Source organism: Capricornis sumatraensis, chromosome X (assembly GCF_032405125.1).
Source record: "Capricornis sumatraensis isolate serow.1 chromosome X, serow.2, whole genome shotgun sequence".
In the NCBI taxonomy this organism is placed as follows: Eukaryota; Metazoa; Chordata; class Mammalia; order Artiodactyla; family Bovidae; genus Capricornis; species Capricornis sumatraensis.
Window position 1 is genome coordinate 142,845,232 of NC_091092.1, and position 20,862 is coordinate 142,866,093.

The 20,862-nt window shown below is 52.8% G+C and overlaps 1 protein-coding gene across 1 annotated transcript in view; it reads right to left on the reverse strand.

Moving 5' to 3' along the window:
* SHROOM2 (shroom family member 2) overlaps window positions 1–20,862 on the reverse strand; it is a 146,471-nt gene that overhangs the window by 4,751 nt on the left and 120,858 nt on the right. The window contains exons 6-8 of the mRNA XM_068963331.1: window positions 13,611–14,129; window positions 9,020–9,541; window positions 6,984–7,155 (exon numbers count right to left, since the gene is read on the reverse strand). Of these exons, the coding sequence (XP_068819432.1) occupies window positions 6,984–7,155; window positions 9,020–9,541; window positions 13,611–14,129 (1,213 nt within the window). The remainder of the gene's footprint in view (window positions 1–6,983; window positions 7,156–9,019; window positions 9,542–13,610; window positions 14,130–20,862) is intronic.

Consider the following 20,862-nt stretch of genomic DNA (forward strand, 5'->3'; position numbering starts at 1 on the left):
GGACTGGTCCCTGAACCCCCATCCATTCCTGCTCACGTTCACACAGCTGCATCCACACGTCCCTGGCCACTCACAAATCCCCCCTCCTCCTTGTCCACACACAAGGCCAGGAACGGGTCCCTGACCTCCTCTCTCATCAGTCTTCCTCTTTTCCACACAGTTCCATCTAGAGGTCACTGACCTAAACTGCAAACATCCTCACCCTTCAGCTCAGCTGCTCAGTCACATGTCCGCCTCTTCGCGACCCCATGGGCTGCAGCACGCCAGGCCTCCCTGTCCATCACCAACTCCCGGAGCTTGCACAAACTCATGTCCATTCAGTCGGTGATGCCATCCAACCATCTCATCCTCTGTCGTGCCCTTCTCCTCCTGCCCTCAATCTTTCCCAACATCAGGGTGTTTTGTAATGAGTCAGTTCTTAGCATCAGGTGGCCAAAGTATTGGAGTTTCAGCTTCAGCATCAGTCCTACCAATGAACACCCAGGACTGATCTCCTTTAGGATGGACTGGTTGGATCTCCTTGCAGTCCAAGGGACCCTAAAGAGTCTTCTCCAATACCACAGTTCAAAAGCATCCATTCTTTGGTGCTCAGCTTTCTTCACAGTCCAGCTCTCACATCCATACACGACTCCTTTTGTCTACACCGTACCATTCCTTTCATCTGCACAGCACTGTCTGGCATCGCCATTCCTTTTTGTCTATGTGGCTGTGTAAATGAACTGATTCAACTGACCTGAACTGCAGTCCTCTTCATCCTTGTCCTCACAATCCCAGCCACTGGTACCTGACCTCATCTCCAAAATGCCACATCCTTGTTCACACAGCTCTGGCCTTATTTCCCAGACTTTATGCCCAGTCCTTCCCTCTTGTGCTGGGCTTCCCTGCTGGCTCAGTGGGTAAAAAGTCTGCCTGCAATGCTGGAGACACAGGTTCAATCCCTGGGTCAGGAAGATCTACTGGGGAAGGGCATAGCAACCCACTCCAGTTTTCTTGCCCTGGAGAATCCCATGGACAGAAGAGCCAGGCTAGCTACAGTCCTTGGGGTCACAAAGAGTCAGACATGACTGTGCGACTAACCTCCCTCCCCGCTTTCTTCCCCTCTTCACACAGCTTCCGTGGCCAGTGCCTGATCTACTCTCCAACCCTCCTCCTGCTTGTCCACACAGCCCCAGCCACTGGTCCCTGAACTGCGCTCCTTGTGTTTGCACAGCTGCATCTATAGGTCCCTGGTCACCTGTCAATCAACCTCCTCCTCGAACACAAAGCTCCCATCCCTTTTTTTCCACATTGCCATCTAGTGGTCAGAGGCGCAAAGTGCAGCTGTCCTCATCTTTGCACACAGCGGTCCAGCCACTGGTCTTTGCCTTGACTGCGAATCATTTCCTCCCTGAACACTGAGTTCCAGCCATGTTTCACGACCTCCTCTGCGCACCTCCTGTGCCGAATCCACACAGCTCCAACTCACTGGTCCCTGCCCTCATCTACCATCCTCTTCCTCCTCTGCAAAGAGAGCCAGGCACAAGTCGCTGACCTTGTCTCAAATTTTCCATCACCCTAGTCTACATACCTCTGACCTCTCCAACCTATTCTTGGTAGTGGTGGTTTAGTCGCTAAGTCATGTCCGACTCTTGTGATCCCATGGACAGACGAGCCTGGCAGGCTACAGTCCATGGGGATTCTCCAGGCAAGAATACTGGAGTGGGTTGCCATTTCCTTCAGGGGGATCTTCCCAACCCAGGAATCGAACCTGGGTCTCCTGCATTGTAGGCGGATTCTTTACCAACTGAGCTACACAGGAAGCCCATAATCTATTTTTACTCCATCTCCAGTAACTCAAAGCCACTGGTCCTGGCCCTCCTTCCCATCTTATCAAACCCTGTCCACACAGCTCCAGCCAATGGTTCCTGACCTTCTGGTATTCACAAAAGCGGCACCTGTAGGTCCCTGGCGACCTCACAGACCCACCACCCTGTGCACGTAACTCTATGAGTTGTCTCTGACCGTGTCTCCCACAACACATTGTCTTTTCCACACAGGTCCTTGTAGTGGTCGCTGACCTGAACTGCAGTCCTGCTCACCCTCGTCCACACAGCTCCAGCCACCAGTCCCTGACTTTGTCACCGGAGGTCCTCCTACCTGTACAGAGATCTCCGGCCACCGTCCTTGACTTCCTCTACAATCCTGCCCCAAGTCCACGCCACTCCAGTGACCGGTCCCTGACCTCATCTGCAATCTTCTTTCTCCGTGTCCACAAAGATACAGCCACAAGTCCCTGACCTTCTCTCCAGTCTCCATTCTCTTCTCCGCATACCTCCCCAGACAAGTCCTTCAATCTTTCCTATGCCTTCTCACCATGGGCCAAGCCACTGGTGCCTGACCTCCTCTCCAGCTCTCCTCCTTCTTGTCCACACTTCGGCCACAAGTCAATGATCTCCTCTCCAATCCCTCTCTTCCTTGTCCACGCAGCTCCAGCCCCTGGTCCCTCACCTTGCCTCTCATTCCCTTTCTCTCTGTCTACACAGCTTCATCTAGTGGTCACTGACCTGCACTGCCGAAGAATGGATGCTTTTGAACTGTGGTGTTGAAGAAGAGTCCTGAGGGTCCCTGGGACCACAAGGAGATTCAACCAGTCCATCCTAAAGAAAATCAGTTCTGAGTGTTCATTGGAAGGACTGATGCTGAAGCTGAAACTCCAATCCTTTTGGCCACCTGATGCGAAGAGCTGACTCATTGGAAAAGACCCTCACGCTGGGAGAGATTGAAGGCAGGAGGAGAAGGGGATGACAGAGGATGAGATGGTTGGATGGCATCACCGACTCAATGGAGATGAGTTTGGGTAAACTCCAGGAGCTGGCGATGGACAGGGAGGCCTGGCGTGTTGCGGTTCATGGGGTTGCAGAGACTCGGACACAACTGAGCGACTGAACTGAACTGAGCTGAACCGCAATCCTCCTCATTCACGCCCACACAGTCCCAGCCAGTGGTCCCTGACTTATTAACTGATGAACCTCCACATCCGTGCTCACATAGGCGTGGCCCCCTGTCACTGACATTATCTCCAACTGTCCTTTTTGTAGACACAGCTCCAGCCACTGCTGCCTTTCTGAATCCGCAGTCCTCCGCCTCCTTGTAAAGACAGCCTATCTAGCCACTGGTTTCCTTTCCACTCCTCGGTTTCCTTTCCACTCCTCCTGCTCCATGTCCAAACAGCTCCAGCAACTCGTCCCTGACATCGGCTACGTGTTCCCTCCTCCTTGTCCACACAGCTCCACCCATGGCCCCTGACCGCATCTCCTATCTTCCTCCTCCTTGACCAAACAGCATCAGGCATGGCCACCTGAGTGCATCTCCAGACCTCCTCCTCTGTCCCCAAAGCTCCAACCACGGCTCCCCGACTTCCCCTCCACTCCTCATTGGCCTTGTGCAGAGGGCTTCCAGCCATTGGTCCCTGCCTTTCTTCCTATCCTCCCGCTCCAGGTCAACCTGTCCCTTGACTTTCTCTACAAGCGTCCTCCTCCCTGTCTAAACAAGCTACAGCAACTGGTCCCTAACCTTGTCTCTCAAACCCCTTCCATTCTGCCGACATGGCTCCATCTCATGGTCACTGACCTGAACTGCAATCCTCCTCATCCTGGTTCTCACAGTCCCAGCCCCAGGTCCCTGATTTCCTCTAAAAACCCCCCTCATCCTTGTTCACACAGGTCCAGCCACCTGTCTATGACTTTATCTTCCCTCCTCATCTACACAGCGACAGCTACGGGACCCTGTTCCCTCTCTCCCATCCTGCTCTTCCTTATACACACAGCTCCACTCACTGGTTCCTGACCTCCTCTCCAAAATTTCTCCTCCTTGTGCACAAAGGTCCAGTTGCTGGTCCCTGACCTCAGGCCAAAGCTTCTTCTCTTTAGTCCAGTAGCTCAAGCCACTGGTCCCTGACTGCCTCTCCATTCTGCCTCTTCTTTGTCACACAGCCCCAGCCCCTGGTTCCTGACTTAAAAATCTCCAAACCTCCTAATCCTTATTCATCCAGGTCTGGCCTCGTTTTTCTGCTTTATTGACTATGCCAAAGCCTTTGACTGTGTGGATCACAATAAACTGTGGAAAATTCTGAAAGAGATGGGAATACCAGACTACCCGACCTGCCTCTTGAGAAACCTATATGCAGGTCAGGAAGCAACAGTTAGAACTGGACAGGGAACAACAGACTGGTTCCAAATAGGAAAAGGAGTACGTCAAGGCCGTATATTCTCACCCTGCTTATTTAACTTCTATGCAGAGAACATCATGAGAAACGCTGGACTGGAAGAAACACAAGCTGGAATCAAGATTGCCGGGAGAAATATCAATCACCTCAGATATGCAGATGACACCACCCTTATGGCAGAAAGTGAAGAGGAACTAAAAAGCCTCTTGATGAAAGTGAAAGAGGAGAGCGAAAAAGTTGGCTTAAAGCTCAACATTCAGAAAACGAAGATCATGGCATCTGGTCCCATCACTTCATGGGAAATAGATGGGGAAACAGTGGAAACAGTGACAGAGTTTATTTTTTTGGGCTCCAAAATCACTGCAGATGGTGACTGCAGCCATGAAATTAAAAGACGCTTACTCCTTGGAAGGAAAATTATGACCAACCTAGACAGCATAAAAAAGCAGAGACATTACTTTGCCAACAAAGTAATGAGAGTTGGACTGAGAAGAAAGCTGAGCGCCAAAGAATCGATGCTTTTGAACTGTGGTGTTGGAGAAGACTCTTGAGAGTCCCTTGGACTGCAAGGAGATCCAACCAGTCCATCCTAAAGGAGATCAGTCCTGGGTGTTCATTGGAAGGACTGATGCTGAAGCTGAAACTCTAATACTTTGGCGACCTCATGCGAAGAGTTGTCTCATTGGAAAAGACTCTGATGCTGGGAGGGATTGGGGGCAGGAGGAGAAGGGGGTGACAGAAGATGAGATGGCTGGATGGCATCACTGACTCGATGGACATGGGTTTGGGTGAACTCCAGGAGTTGGTGATGGACAGGGAGGCCTGGCGTGCTGCAATTCACGGGGTCGCAAAGAGTTGGACACGACTGAGCGACTGAACTGAACTGGCCTCGTTTTTGCTGACTTCATCTCCAGTCTTTCTGCTCCTTGCACACCCAGGTCCAGCCACTTTTATCTCCAACCCGCCTCACCCTTCTTCACACAGCAGCAGCCACTGGTCCCCCTTGACTAGTGATCACAAATCCTTCCACTTGCTTGTGGAAACATCTCCAGACACAAGTCCCTGACCTCCTCTGGGATCCTCCTCCTCCTTGTCCACAAGGCCCCAGCCACTGGTCTGGCCACATCTCCAATCATCCACACAGCTCCAGCAACTCACTTTATGTCTCATTCCCCTTTGTCTACACAGCTCCATCTAGTGGACACCGACCTGAACTGCAATCCGCCTCATTCCTGATCACAGGGCTCTGGCCCCCTGTCCCTACAATCCTCTTCCTCCTTGTACAGAGAGCTCCAGCCACTGGTCCTCAACTTCCTTTCCAATCCTCCAGCTCTGTGTCCACACGGCTCCAGCCAACTGGTCTCTGACTTCCTGTCCAAACCTCTGCATCCCTGTCCACACAGATCCAGCTGCTTGTCTTACGACGTTATGGCCAATCGTCTCTCCTCATCCACACAGCTGTGGCTCAAGCAGCCTGACCGTCTCTCCAGTCTTGTTCTTCTTTATCCATATGTCTCCCGTCACTGGTTCCTGACATCCTCTCCGATCATCATCTTCCTCCCTGTCCACACAGCTGCAGCCACAGGTCCCAGACTGTTATCTCCAATTCACCTCTCAAATCTCCATGGAGCTCCCGCCACAAGGCGCTGACCTCCTGTTCCATCTTCCCTCCTTGTGCACACAGATTCAGCCACTGCTCCCTGACCTCACCTCCCATCCCCCTTCCTCCTGGTCCAGCCCCTGGCTCCCTGACCTGCATCTGCAATCGCCCCTCCTCCTTTCCACAGTGTTCCAGCCAGTGGTCTCTGCTGCCTTCCCAACATATGTCCTACCCCAGGGCCTTTGTACGTGGTGCCCCCGCTCCCCGCCCCCAACCCAGTCCCTGACAGAACTGGACACTCCCTCATGTCACTCCAGGTTTTTCTGCATCATGACCTCATCAGAGCCTTCTCTACAATCACACTCCTTTTATCTCTGTATGCCTTCACTGTTTTCCTTTTCTGATCAATTACATTATATGTGCAAACGTTTTCTGTAAAGAGCCATAGACAGTGAATATTTTAGACTTCAGAGGCCACACAGCCACTACTCAACATCGCTTACAGTATAGTAAACGTAATACAATATGTAAAGGCCATATGTAATACAATAGGTAGAGGCCGTATGTAAATGAATGAATTGACTGTCTTTAAATAAAACTTTATTGACAACAGCAGGTTGGGGGGCGGATGTGGCCCGTGGGCCCTGTACTGTGTTTGTTTTTGTGCTGCGAAAACACAGTGCCTTCAGGAAAGGAATGACTATTTGCGTGTTGCTGCTGTATCCCCAAGGGCCTGGTTAGTTTCTGGAGTTGAAGAAGGGCTGCTTTTTGGTTAACACAGCCCTTTACGACCTGCTGTTAAATTTATTACCTGATCACAGGAATTTGAAATCGGTACTCAGAGAAGATATGGACCCTGCTGAAGGTGATACAGTTAAGCCCCTCGGGTTTCAACTGGGATAGAAGAGACATTATCGGTTGAGCTTAAAATGAAAGAGACTAGTGGCCACCAGGTTTTCTTGACACTGGATCTTATGACAGAGCGATAGCACGGAGGTCCTATGGAGAGACCTCCTTAGGACAGAAGCCTCTTCCACAAAAGGCTTCACACGCAGGCCCAAATGTCAGCATCACTCCCAACACAAATGGTGCATGGTGCAGGGCCAGGCTGGGGGTGGACCCAAGGGCCACCACCTGCCTCCCGCCAGCACGTTCTCATCCGGATTTCGGCCTCCCTACCTTTTTGACTGACAGGTCGTGGTCCAAGTCACTGCCCGAGTCCTCCTCTGGCTCCTGCTGCTCCTGCAGGTCCTTCATCTTTATCAGCAGCTCCGCCTTGGGGGCCGACGTGCTGTAGTAGGCGGAGTTGGTGGCCAAGGGGGTGGCTGCCAGCAAGCTGGTCTCCTCCCTCCTGGGGAACCAAACGGCAGAACGTCCACATTACCTCTGATCGTGTGCCCACAGACGCACCTGAAACCTGGGCTGGGACCGCGAACCGAGGGGCTGATGAAAGGACATGAGCCAGAAGAGACAGCAGAAGCAGGGACAGAGTGGGCTTCGCTGGTGGTCCAGTGGCTAAGACTCTGCCTTCCAACACAGGGGACAAGAGTTTGATCCCTTAGTCGGGAAGTGAAGACCCCACATGCTAGGGGGTGTGCCAAAAAAAAAAATCAATCAACCAAGCAAACAAAAGTGTGGAAAGGGCAGGTGCTGAGGCCAGAACTAAAAAGTGAAGTCGCTCAGTCGTGTCCGACTCTTAGCAACCCCACAGACTATAGTCCCCCAGGCTCCTCTGTCCATGGGATTCTCCAGGCCAGAATACTGGAGTGGGATGCCATTTCCTTCTCCAGGGGATCTTCCCAACCCAGGGATCGAACCTGGGTCTCCCACATTGCAGGCAGATGCTTTACAGTCTGAGCTACCAGGGAAGTCACCCAGAACTAGAACCCCCTGCCAAATGGTACCCAAAGCCCCATCTGTGGGGGAGGGCACAGATCATTTTCTCTGGGAGCCTGAGGTCTACGGGGAGCTGTCTATTGCCACTGTAAGTGTGGCCACAGGCCCCAAGTTGATCGGGCATCCTTCTACCAGCAGCCCCATTTGCGGCCTCTGAGCCCGTCTGCTACACGACATTCGTGCTCCCGCCTACTGTCAATCAGCGATGCTCACCAAGACCACGTGCACCAACAGGACAGATGTAAGCAGGTGCACCTTTGTGGGCAGGTGACTGAATACAAGAGGCTAGAGAGGGTCCTTCTTAGTCACTCAGTTGCGTCCCACTCTTGGCGACCCCCTGGGAGTGTAGCCCACCAGGCTCCTCTGTGTGATTCTCCAGGCCAGAATACTGGAGTGGGTGGCCATTCCCTTCTCCAGGGGATCTTTGGGATCTTCCCAACCAAAGATCCCCTGGAGTACTCTGAAATGATAATATCTCCGGTCATAACAAGCAAGAAATGTCACTGCCATCCGTGACTTCCAGCCTCCAAATGTGAATGTTACGTGAAAGCAGCTCAGTCATGCCCCACTCTTTGCGACCCCATGGACTGTAGCCCACCTGGCTCCTCTGTCCATGGGAGTCCCCAGGCAAGAATACTGGAGTGGGTGGTCATTCCCTTCTCCAGGGGATCTTCCCGACCCAGGGATCGAACCCATGTCTCCCGCATTGCAAGTGGATTCTTTACCATCTAAGCCACCAGGGAAGCTCCTCCCCCGCCCTCTAGACAGAACGAATTACAGCAAATTCACGCCCTCAGCTAAATACATCACAACAGAAGGCCTCTTTTGTAAACACATTCTCCGCAGCCTGAGCTTTCACTTCTCTGTGACAAGCCTCTGCACCTCAGCACTAGTGACCTTTGGCATTGGACCACTGTTTGCTGGGGTGGGGGTGGGGGGGTCGTCCTGTGCCCTGTAGGTCGATGAGCACCACCCCTGACCGCCACTCTCCCAGGGGCGACAACTAGAAGCATCTCCCGACATTGCCAAGTATCCCAAGGGCAGACAGCAGAGAAAAAGCCCCATGGGCATTGCTAGAAACATGACTTTTTCCATCTTTGCCCAACTGACATCATGGTCCCCAGAATGGACCTTTAACTTGGGGAGGGTGTCAAAAAAAACCCCAAAGTGCCAAGCACTTATGGAGAAATCTGTCACCAGAGAGCACGTACGAGAACAGATAGAGATACATTCCTGGCCCCTCGCCCTGGAAGCCCAAGAGGTTAGAACCGCACACAGGAAAGGACAGGAGCGGAGGTGGGGTGGCGTGGTCCACTCACCTCTCCTCCGCCGTCCTGGGCGAGGGCACCTTGGGCAGCAGCTTCCTCCGTTGCTGCGCGCCTTCGAGGAGGTGCTCATCTCTGGGGAAGATGCCCTCCATGAGGTCCATGGTGGTTCTCACTCTCACGCCGGGGTCCAGGATGTCCGCCAGCGACTTATCCCTGCCTGCAATCTCACGGGCCAGCTCCTCCGACTTGAGGTCGGCGGCGGTCCTGTCTTTGGCCTTCACGTAGCTAAGCACGGGAGGGGAGGCCCGGCCTTCCTTGGCAGGGGGCCCCGGGGCGCCGGCGGGGGCCTGGGGCTCGGCACTCTGGCGGCTGTAGGGGCAGAAGCGCGAGTAGGACTGCTCAGACGTGCTGAGAGTCTTGATCTGGTCCCACTCGAGGCCCCGGAACAGTGGAGGTGGCTCGGGAATGCAGGCCAGTGCCTGGCGGCTCTCCTTCTCCGGCTGGCTCTCCGAATGCACTATTTTGATGGGCACCATCTTCACCGTGGTGTTGTTGTCCATCACCCGCTCGATTCTGCCAAGACAAGGGTCGTCTGCTGGAGACACGCCGTGGGCCCAGGCATGGCTCAATGATCAGAACTCAGATAAGCAAACTGGCTGGTCCCATGTTGGGGGGCGGTGGGGAGGGGGGTGCTTCCAGACAGGGAAGCTTAACTCAAAAGATGGGCCCATGCAGGTCACAGGTTCCAGGATTGGGGAGATGAGGTCTAGGAGTTCCTGCCCCCAGCCCCCCAACTTCGGTCTCTTGACCCTCCTCTGCCTCAAGGTGCTCAACTTCAGAAGGAAAATTCCAGCATCACACCCAAGCAGGAAAGCACAGGCAAGACCCTTCTTCATTGCATTCTTTTCCCTCCACGCATAGAAACCCTCCCCACCTACTAGTGACTTAGTGAAGTGAAAGTCGCTCAGTCGTGTCTGACTCTTTGCAAACCCACGGACTATACAGTCCATGGAATTCTCCAGGCCAGATCGGAGTGGGTAGCCTTTTCCTTCTCCAGGGGATCTTCCTAACCCAGGGATCGAACCCAGGTCTCCCAAATTGCAGGTGCATTCTTTACCATCTCAGCCACAATGGAAGCCCAAGAATACTGGAGTGAGTGAAAGTGAAAGTGCAAGCTGCTCAGTCGTATCCGACTCTTTGAGATCCTCTGGCCTGCAGAGTCCATGGGATTCTCCAGGCCAGAACACTGGAGTGGGTAGCCTTTCCCTTCTCCAGGGGATCTTCCCAACCCAGGGATCAAACCCAGGTCTCCCACAGTGCAGGCGGATTCTTCACGAGCTGAGCCACCAGGGAAGCCCTACTCAGCACGTATTTACATCTCCATCCCAACCCTCGTTTTGTGGGGAAACTTGATTGGGGAAAAAACAACAACAACAAAGCAATAGAAACAAATCCTCTGCAGCCTGTGATACCCTTTCTGACAAAGCAGGTCTTCCAGGTCATTCCTGATCACGACTACCTCTCCTCTTGAAACCCATGCAGACTTCCACGGTCAGGAAGGTTGACGAGCTGCTCCCTCTGCATGAGGACAAACCACACAGCGGACCAGACCTTACAGCCACCCGGTCGCACCCATTCCTGTCGAGAAGCAGGACCCGGGGTGGGTGGAGGGCGCCACTGTCCAGGCTCCATCCAAGTGAATCTGGACGGTTCTGCCCAGAGGGCCTGATCCCCAGCAGTACCCAGTCCCGAGAGAGTCCTCAGCCCGCATGCCACCATCTCACTCTCTCTCTAGTCGCTCAGTCGTGTCCGACTCTCTGCGACCCCATGGACCATAGCCCTCCAGGCTCCGCTCTCCCTGGGATTCCTCCAGGCAAGAATACTGGAGTGGGTTGCCATGCCCTCCTCCAGGGGATCTTCTTGGCCCAGGGATAGAACCTGGGTTTCCTGCATTGCGGGTAGATTCTTTACTGACTATGAGGGAAGCCCCTGGCATGCCACCCTAAGTCTGATAAACCACATTGCCCACAGGCAGATTCTCACAGCCTGAGATGCCCAAGGTGACTCAGTGACCCTGAAGTGGTCCTCCCGGGTCCCTCCTCACAGACACACACTCCAAACCCACAAACAGGCTCCAGGAAAACTCCTGCCAATGCTTCTGTGAGCCGTCAAATTTCAGGCTCACACCTGCTGCTGGGCAGGGTCCCCACCTTGTAGCAAACACACAAACCAACCTCAGAATGTCCAAGATTTCAAAGGAAGCTTCCTGCTTTCGGAACCAGAGTGGATGCATTTTTTTATTCCGAGCGAGGGACTACTCTCTAAAATTCCCCCCAGGGTGGGAAGGCTGCACTTTCCTGCTCTCTGCATCCCTGCCTTGGACTGGCACACAACAAGACTGCACGACCTGCTTGCTGATTTCAAGAAGGCGTGTCTCAGGGCAAAGGAGCTGCTCTGTGCCCTGGCTGGCTCCCCAAGTAGAGGTAACTGGAAGGGGAGAGATACGGGATATGGAGGGAGATGAGGCAGCACTCAAGAAATCAGTCAGCAGGGACACAGACAGAAGAAGAGTGTCTGTGTCTGTGTGTGTTAGTCGCTCAGTCGTGCCCTCTGTCTATGGGATTCTCCAGGGAAGAATACTGGAGTGGGTTACATTTCCTTCTCTGGGGGGAATCTTCCCAATCCAGGGATCGAACCCACGTCTCCCGCACTGCAGGCAGATTCTTTACTGTCTGAGCCCCCAGGGGAGCCCTGAGCGTCTCTGAGCTCTGCACAAACACCAGGCAGCTCGCAGGCCTTGTCCCATGTGTTTTACTCCCTGTCTGGTTGGTAGTTGATGACAGGCATGGAGCAGATCTCCATTCATGAACCTGGCTCAAACTTCATGGTGGATCTCAAAGGCACTCCACTCTCTCAGGCTGCCACCAACCTGTAACATCGGCCCTGGGGACGGGGACACTGAACTCGGTACATGGTAAGCCACCTTTCTTGGTAGGAAACTCCTGAGTGGCATGGTTACCATCTGCCCCACCACTGTGCTCCTTTGACCAGAACCCAGCCTTCTATGATGGCCAGTGCAGCAAAGGACGCTGGTTCAAGAAAACCTCTGTGGTCCCCAAAAATGACATACATGACGGAAGCCCAGTGGATGCATCAAGATGCCCCCACTCGGTACTGTCAAGAAGTATTGCCACTGCTTGTGGAAACTCCTCTCAGACTCTTGGAAAAAATAAGAGTGAGAAAATCCACACTCTTTCGGGGCATGAAAAAAAATGAAACCCTCCCTCCCCACCTCCTAAAGTCAACAGAGGTCAGGAGTACTGAGCAAACACTCAGCCATGTTCCTCAGAGAAGCCCACTGTGTCCCAGATCAGGGCCCGAGAACCAAGAGGCCCGCGTCAGCTCATTGACAACATTCCCTCCACTCAAACCACAGCATCATTTCTCCTCCCTTTCAGAGCTCCTCAATGTGCCCAGTAAAAAGGATCTCTAAGTGCCAGCTGCATTCAGAATGACCGAGGGCAATGCTGACTCCCAGATAAAGCTGCACTTGCCGCTCCACCCCTGCGGGAACTCAGGATGCTATCAGTTAACGTCCATGCGGTGCTGTCTTCGGGGGTAAAATAAAGTTCAGGGACCTCCCTGGTGGTTCAGTGGTAAAAGAATCCACCTGCCGATGCAGGAGACATGAATTCAAACCCTGGTCCACGGAGATCACACATCCTTCGGAGAGACGAAGCCGGGACGCGGCAACTATTGAGCTCAAATTCCATGACGAGAGAAGCCCCTGCTCGCTGCTGCTAGAGAAAGCCCGCGTGACAGCAGGGAAGACCCAGCACCACCAAAAAGGCAAGCATCTCAAACAGTAGAGTCAAGACTCTACAGCAGGGAGATGCAACAAAACTTTCCTGGGAGATGCAAACAGCCATACTCGGCGCTGTCCAGGGTGCTGGCAGCTAGCCCCACAGGGTGCAACTGAGCAACAGGTACTATTTCATTGTCATTAACTTGTGACCTGTGGTGTTGGAGAAAACTCCTGAGAGTCCCTTAGACTGCAAGGAGATCCAACCAGTCCATCCTAAAGGAGATCAGTCCTGAATATTCATTGGAAGGACTGATGCTGAAATTGAAGCTCCAATACTTTGGCCACCTGATGCAAAGAACTGACTCATTAAAAAAGACCCTGATGCTGGGAAAGATTGAAGGTGGGAGGAGAAGGGGATGACAGAGGATGAGATGGTTGCATAGCATCACTGATTCAGTGGGTATGAGTTTGAGTAAACTCCAGGAGTTGGTGATGGAAAGGGAGGCCTGGTGTGCTGCAGTTCATGGGGGTCTCAAAGAGTCAGACACGACTGATCGAATGAACTATGACCCTCATGCTGAACCTCTGGTCCTTAGGGGGCTGGAAAGTCGACAGCAAGTTAAAAATTCAAGTGACCACTGGAGGGGGTGGGAGGTTGTGGGGGTCCTCTCCGTGTTAGTCCCAGGTCCCAGCATGGGGAGTGGGGTCAAGGCCACCGGTGGGGGGGGGGGGCGGGGCGACACGGGGGCACATGTTCACACCCAGGGAGGATGCACGGGACCCTCCCGCAGTTGCAGGGAGCCCTAAACAGGGCAAGAAGGTAGGGAGAGACACTACCTGGCGGTGTTCTCGTCCTGGATGAGCAGCGGGGGCTTGTCCGTCAGCTTCTGCGGTGCGAACTGCGGCGACGGCGAGCGCGAAGTGTCCATGGTGGAGGTCTGCAGGGACCGGAATGGGGTGGGGAGCGGCGCCTCCCGGTGGGGCGGGGCCGTGGGCTCCTCCACGCGCCGCGCACTCTGCGTGTCCACCACCTCCGAGGAGGCCACCGAGGTGCAGGGCTGGCCAGGCACGCCCCCCGGCGGTGGCCGGAGCTCACGCTTGGGCGGCGGTGGCCTCTGTAGGGCGGGTCTCCGGGCCAGCGGGGCGGCGCTCAGGGGCCGGGGCTCCTGACCCCGCGTGGTCGGCTCCAGAGGCCTGTGCGGCTCCGGGTACCGGTAATCACGAGGGAGGGTACCCGCCCGGCCGCGGGCCTCCAGGGACACCTCGGGCCCTTCCCGGGTGCCAGGGGGTTCAGAGGTTTGCCAGGGGTCCCGTGTTGCTCCTGGGTGGTCCTCCGCACGCTGACCATCTGCTTGTCTAGGGGAAGCAAGAAAGAAGAAAGAGCCAAGGGTTCCAGGGAATCCTCTCCTCCCCGAACCCGACTTCCGTCAAGGGCACGCATAACCTCCCTTCAATGACTTTAAGGAATTAAATCCACCCATGTCTGCCCACGCCAGTCCCCGCTGCAATTGCAAATGGGTAGACATCAGATGCAAACATACATGAGGCAGTACTTTGGCATGTCACACCAGAGGAGAGGGGGTACACACATGGCACACACGTACATGGACACACACACTGCCATATGGGGGCAAAATACAATTTCCACAAACATTAAGCCAAAAAGGGTGCGAAAATACTCAATTTCACATTGCAACAGTGTTTTTATGGGACTTATTTCAGGAAATTGCCATATACCAAGGGATAAAACCTTTTTTTGGGGAGGGAGAAGGAAATGGCAAGTCACTCCAGTACCCTTGCCTGGAAAATCCCATGGAAGGAGAAGCCTAGTATGCAGTCCATGGGGTGTAAAGAGTCGGATACAACTGAGCAACTTCACTTTCACTCATACAACTTTTTAAGACAGCAGCAAATACATTAACAAAACCTTTTAAACCAGCAGCCTATGATTAAACATCAGAAAAACAAAGACTGCTTGTTTTGGAAGCTGCACGAAGGCATTCATCTTTTTCACACTCTTGGGCATTTGGCTCAGCAGGTAAAGAATCTGCCTGCAACGCAGAGGACAAAGGAGATTCCAGTAGGTGAAGAATCTGCCTGCAGTGCAAGAGCCCCAGGTTCGATCCCTGGGTCGGAAAGATCCCCTGGAGAAGGCAATGGCAACCCACTCCAGTGTTCTTGCCTGGAGAATCCCACGGACAGAGGAGCCTGGTGGGCTACAGTCCATGGAGTCGCAAAGAGTCGGACACGACTGAGTGACGAACACTTTCACTTTTCATCCATTTCCATATCCAGTTCTAGCTTTCCCTAACACATAGTTAACATGCATACAGGCACACACACACACACACACACACACCCTGGCAAAACACACGCAGGCATTCTGTACATGCATATGAAAGTGAAAGTGAAGTCGCTCAGTCATTTCTGACTCACTGTGACCCCCATGGACTGTAGCAAGCCAGGCCTCCCTGTGGATCACCAACTCCTGGAGCTTGCTCAAAGTCATGTCCATTGAGTCAGGGATGCCATCCAACCAACTCATCCTCTGTCATCCCCTTCTCCTCCTGCCTTCAATCTTTCCCAGCATCAGGGTCTTTTCTAATGAATCAGCTCTTTGCATCAGGTGGTCAAAGTATTGAAGCTTCAGCATCAGCCCTTCCAATGAATATTCAGGACTGATTTCCTTCAGGATGGACTGGCTGGATCTCCCTGCAGTCCAAGGGACTTCTCAAGAGTCTTCTCCAACTCCACAGTTCCAAAGCATCAATTCTTTGGTAGCCGTTCCCTTCTCCAGGGGATCTTCCCAACCCAAGGATAGAACCCGGGTCTCCCGCATTGCAGGCAGATGCTTGACCATCTGAGCCACCAGGGAAGCTGAAGCTTTATGATGTATATTGTACATGCATATATATATATCTAGGCCATAGTTAAAGCTCGTGGGTGTTACGATAACCATACTCCCAAGAAATGAGCCAGCCGTGCATCTGCTGCTTTGTCCTGAAACACTCTTCTGGCCTGAGCCATCAAATGAGCTTCGGATGGACCCTTCCATCCATGGGAAGAGCTGTCTTCTGTTGAGACGACCTCAGGGCTGGCAGAGGAGACTCCACGACAGGGCAGTGATCAGCCAGCCAGCAGGCAGAGCACAAGTGCAAGAGGAGCTGTCACCTACTGCCTCAAGTGTGGGACGAGATAGTTCTGCACACACACCCAGCACCCACTCAGCACCCGGGAGGTGCGTCTGCTCTAGACCTTGCCACTGCAGCCGGCCCCACCCCATCCAGGCAGCTGCGCTGACAGCTGAGTTCCCTAGGCGTGTTTCTCTTGCTGTGTCCTCAGGAGAAAGGTCCCTTCCGGGTTCCATGGCTGGTCTACAGGAGACCACGGACTTCCTCCCCCAATTCCCTCAGCGTCCCCTGTTGTCTAGCTGGGGCCGGACTCTGCAGCCGTCATGCTCGTGAGCCCAATGACAGCAGCTCAAAGGGTTCAGTAACTGGACGAGGACATCAGATCACCAGTCGCCCCCCGGGACCCCACAAGTGGGCAGGTTTGTTCTCCACTTCCAGCTTAACTGACTTCCCTGGTGGCTCAGATGGGTAAAGAACCAATATGGGAGACCTGGGTTCGATCCCTGGGTCAGGAAGATCCCCTGGAGAAGGCAACGGCAACCCACTCTAATACATTTGCCTGGAGAAAATCCCATGGACAGAGGACCTTGATGGGCTACAGTCCACGGGGTCGCAAAGAGTTGGACATGACTAAGCAACTTCACTCACTTCCTGATTAATAAAATATTAACCCAGCTTAGGGAGTTTAGTTTAAAACAAACAAGTAAAAAAAAAAAAAAGCCAGGTAATTCCCTGGTGGTCCAGTGGTTCAGACTCAGTGCTTTGACTGTGGAGGGCCTGGGTTCATTCCTGCTCAGGGACTCAAGATGCCACAAGCCACACGGGGAGGCCAGAGAAACCAACCAAATTAGGCATTATGTTGAGAAAAGAAACGTTCACATGTTGAGCGGTCTGGGGAAGTCAGTCTGCTGAAAGTGTTCTGCCAACTCAAACAGCCTAGGAAAGGTGCCCTTGTTTATCAGCATTAAATACTTAAAGGGCAGGCGGCAGTTGGAAGGCAAAGTCTTTCCTGGTGGGTCAGGGGGTTAAGAATCCGCCCGCCTATGTCCAGGACACGGGTTCAATCCCCGGGGGGCCGGGAAGATTTCACCTGCCGTCATGGGGCAATGAAGCTCGGGGGGCCACAACTACTCAGCCCGGGTTCCTCAACAAGAGAAGCCAAGTGTCACACCTAGAGAGCAGTGCCCCACTTCGCCGCAACTAGAGAAAGCCCATGCAATGACAGAGAGCCTGTGCAGCCAAAAATAAAGTCATTGTTTTTTTAAAAAAGTTATCCAAACAGCTTGAACGATGCAATGGATGGTTCAGAGGACAATACACAGTCCAGCAGGTGTTTGCATACAAAAGACGGAACGGCCTTTAGACAACAATCAGAGGAGGGTGACTCTTGGCTCAGATGTCCTGTCACCCACTGTCACCTCTGGCCGGCCAGGGAAAAGCCAGCCTCGGGCCTGCCTCCCGTTGAAGCCATCGCGTCTCTTACAAGACAGTAAAACTTCATTCATGGCAACTCACACACACCGCTGCAGTGTTTCATTCCAAAGAGCTGAGCACTTGAACTTTTTTTTTCTTTTTTTCTTAAAACTCCTGAAATCTAGCATCTGAAGACCCGCTCAAAACTACTCGGAACCAATTTTTTTTTTTTTTTTTAAATTTTTTTTGATGTGGACCATTTTCAAACTCTTTATTGAATTTGTTACAATACTGCTTCTGTTATTTATGTCCTGTGTTTTTGGTGGCAAGGCATGTGGCATCTTAGCTGCATGACCAGGGATTGAACCCACACCCCCTACAGTGGAAGGCCAAGTCTTAACCACTGAACCATCAGGGAAGTTCCAGTGGTACCTATTATTTAATAAATAGGTACCTATTCAGAGCAGTTCTCCTGGGTTCCCTTACCGTACTGCTCTCCACCCGGGTGCCCTTTCCCAATAAAATCTCTTGCTTTGTCAGCACATGTGTCTCCTCGGACAATTCATTTCCGAGTGTTAGACGAGCCCAGTTTCGGGCCCTGGAAGGGGTTGCAACAAATGGCGACTCTGGTGGGACTCTTCTTCACTGAGACTGACATCCTGACCACTCGAGGTACTCAGGGGCCAGCTTGCCTGCCAATGGACCAGACCCAGCAGCCACAACTGGGACCCTTTGGTCCCTGGTCTCTTCCTGACGCGGACAATTGGCCAGAGTGTCCCGACCGGTAAGGAACAAGAGACTTTACTGACCTCTCTCCCGTTCCCTCTCTCTTTCCTCTCCTTAACCCTTCCTATCCTTCCCTGTTTTTCTAGTCCCCCGGTCCTGGACGCAGGAATCTGGTTGAAGGGCTCTCAGCCTGAGCTGAGGATTGGAGACCGATCACCTCCTCTTGGCAGAGAACTCGAATTCTGGTTCTGGTCTGGTCTGATTGCTGGTAGGGCCAAGTTCCAGTCCTCCCTTCTCTGGAGGCCCAGGGAAAAGTCCCATAATGCCTGGGCATCTGTAGGTGGCAGGAGACATCTGTAAGGCCACCCCTTTCTCCCCCCCACCCCGCCTCCTCCCCCTTCTTTCAACCTGGCTTCCTTTCCTCCCTTGAAACCTTTGATGTTAGTACTTGGAATCTTGTATTTAAGTGCTTCCCTGGTGGTGCAGAGGCTAAAGCGTCTGCATGCAATGTGGGAGACCTGGGTTCGATCCCTGGGTCGGGAAGATCCCCTGGAGAAGGAAATGGCAACCCACTGCAGTATTCTTGCCTGGAGAATCCCATGGATGGAGGAGCTTGGTGGGCTACAGTCCATGGGTCACAAAGAGTCAGACACGACTGAGCGACTTCACTTTCACTTATTACTTAATAAATATCCACCACCTCGTTGAAACAGAGAATTAAAGTAGCTACAATTTATTGCTAATATCTAAGTGCCTTTGTTCATCTGGATTCACGTTTAAAAGATTAATTAAAAAGGAGCTCTATTTGCTAAGTGCCTTGGGGCTTCCCAGGTGGCGCTAGTAGTCAAGAACCCGCCTGTCAATGCAGGAGACATAAGAGACACAGGTTCCGTCCCTGGGTTGGGAAGATTCCCCTGGAGGAGGGAACGGCAACCCACTGCAGTATTCCTGCCGGGAGAATCCCACGGACAGAGGATCCTGTGTGCTACAGTCCGTGGGGTCACAAAGAGTCAGATGCAACTGAAGAGTCGGGGACAACTGAAGTGACTTACTGCACATTTGCAAAGTGCCTTAGACAGGACATGCTGTGGTCTCCCCAGAGAAGGCAGCGATTCCACCTGTGTGAGCAAAGCTCCTCTAAGAGGGACGTGAGATTAGTATATTTCCTGCCATATCCAGGAAACAAGGATGGCACAGCTATCAGGAATTCCAGCCTTCCAAATGCAAATGTCTGAGCCAATTCTGTCTCCTGAACCCCACTTCTCCAATTCTTGACGGCGTCCTGAGGGAACATGGGTGATAATTTTAGACACGTGCATCTAAGCTCTCCTCAAACTTTTCTCCATCACAAAGCCAGGTCTGGGCGGACAGACACAGGGGACCAGGGACGAAATGCCCGCCTGCAGGGGCATCCGGGAGAACACCCCAAGGCATCTGGAGGTCACACGTCTGTTGGGAAGCTCTGATTTATGGATCCCTTCTTCCCCGATTCCTTCTCACTCGCTTTTCTACCCACGTGGGATATGAAAAGCTACTCCTGCAGTTTTCATCCTTGGTTTGGCGTTGTCTCTCCCCAGCTAGATAGATCATCATCGTATGAAAAACACAGTGAGGTACCCCCGGGTACCAAGTTGGCAGGGACCAACCTGAAGTCCTCCACCAGGACAGGCTTCCCGAACCCCGGCCCAGGGCCTTGGGCTGGAGTCTGCCGAGCCCTGGTCCAGAAGTCAAGGAAGATACTAATTTCTGCAACATACAAACACACGTAAGCACTCATTTTGAGAGGCACCCTGCAGGCGATGACGACAATGTTAGGGGAGGGGTTTCATTTACGTTGGGGAGGGTCTGGGGAGGTTTTAAAAACTACTTTTAGTTACTTTTCTGCCCCTCGCTGCTGCGCTGCTAGTGAGCAATGGTCCCTTGTGAACCAAGTGCACCCCCACAGATTGTCATTCAAAGTCCTGATAGTCCCGGGGGGCGGGGGCGGGGGGAGTAAATTCCCTGATGGTCCAGGGGTTAGGATTCTGTGCTTTCACTGCTGCGGAAAGTGAAAGTTGCTCAGTCGTGTCCGACTCTGTGTGACCCCATGGACTGTACAGGCAAGAATACTGGAGCGGGTAGCCTTTCCCTCCTCCAGGGGATCTTCCCAACCCAGGTCTCCCGAATTGCAGGTGGATTCTTTACCAGCTGAGCCACCAGGGAAGACCTCAAAGCTATGGCTGGGGGTTCAATTCCTGGGCTGAATTGAAACTCAGATCCTGCAAGTTATATAGCACTGTCAAAAAAACAAAAGCTACCATATGATCCAACAATCCCACTCTTGGGGATATGTCCAGAAAAGATGAAAACTTTAATTTGAAAAGATACATGGACTCCAATAGCAGCACCGTTTACAACAGCCAAGGCATCGAAGCAACCTAAATGTCCATTGGCAGATGAATGGATAACAAAGCTGTGCTACACACACACACACACACACACACACACACACGCAGATGAATGGATGACAAAGCTGTGCTACACACACACACACACACACAGAGGCAGATGAATGGATAACAAAGCTGTGCTACACACACACACACACACACACAGAGGCAGATGAATGGATAACAAAGCTGTGCTACACACACACACACACACACGCAGATGAATGGATGACAAAGCTGTGCTACACACACACACACACACACGCAGATGAATGGATGACAAAGCTGTGCTACACACACACACTCACACACACAGAGGCAGATGAATGGATAACAAAGCTGTGCTACACACACACACACACAGAGGCAGATGAATGGATAACAAAGCTG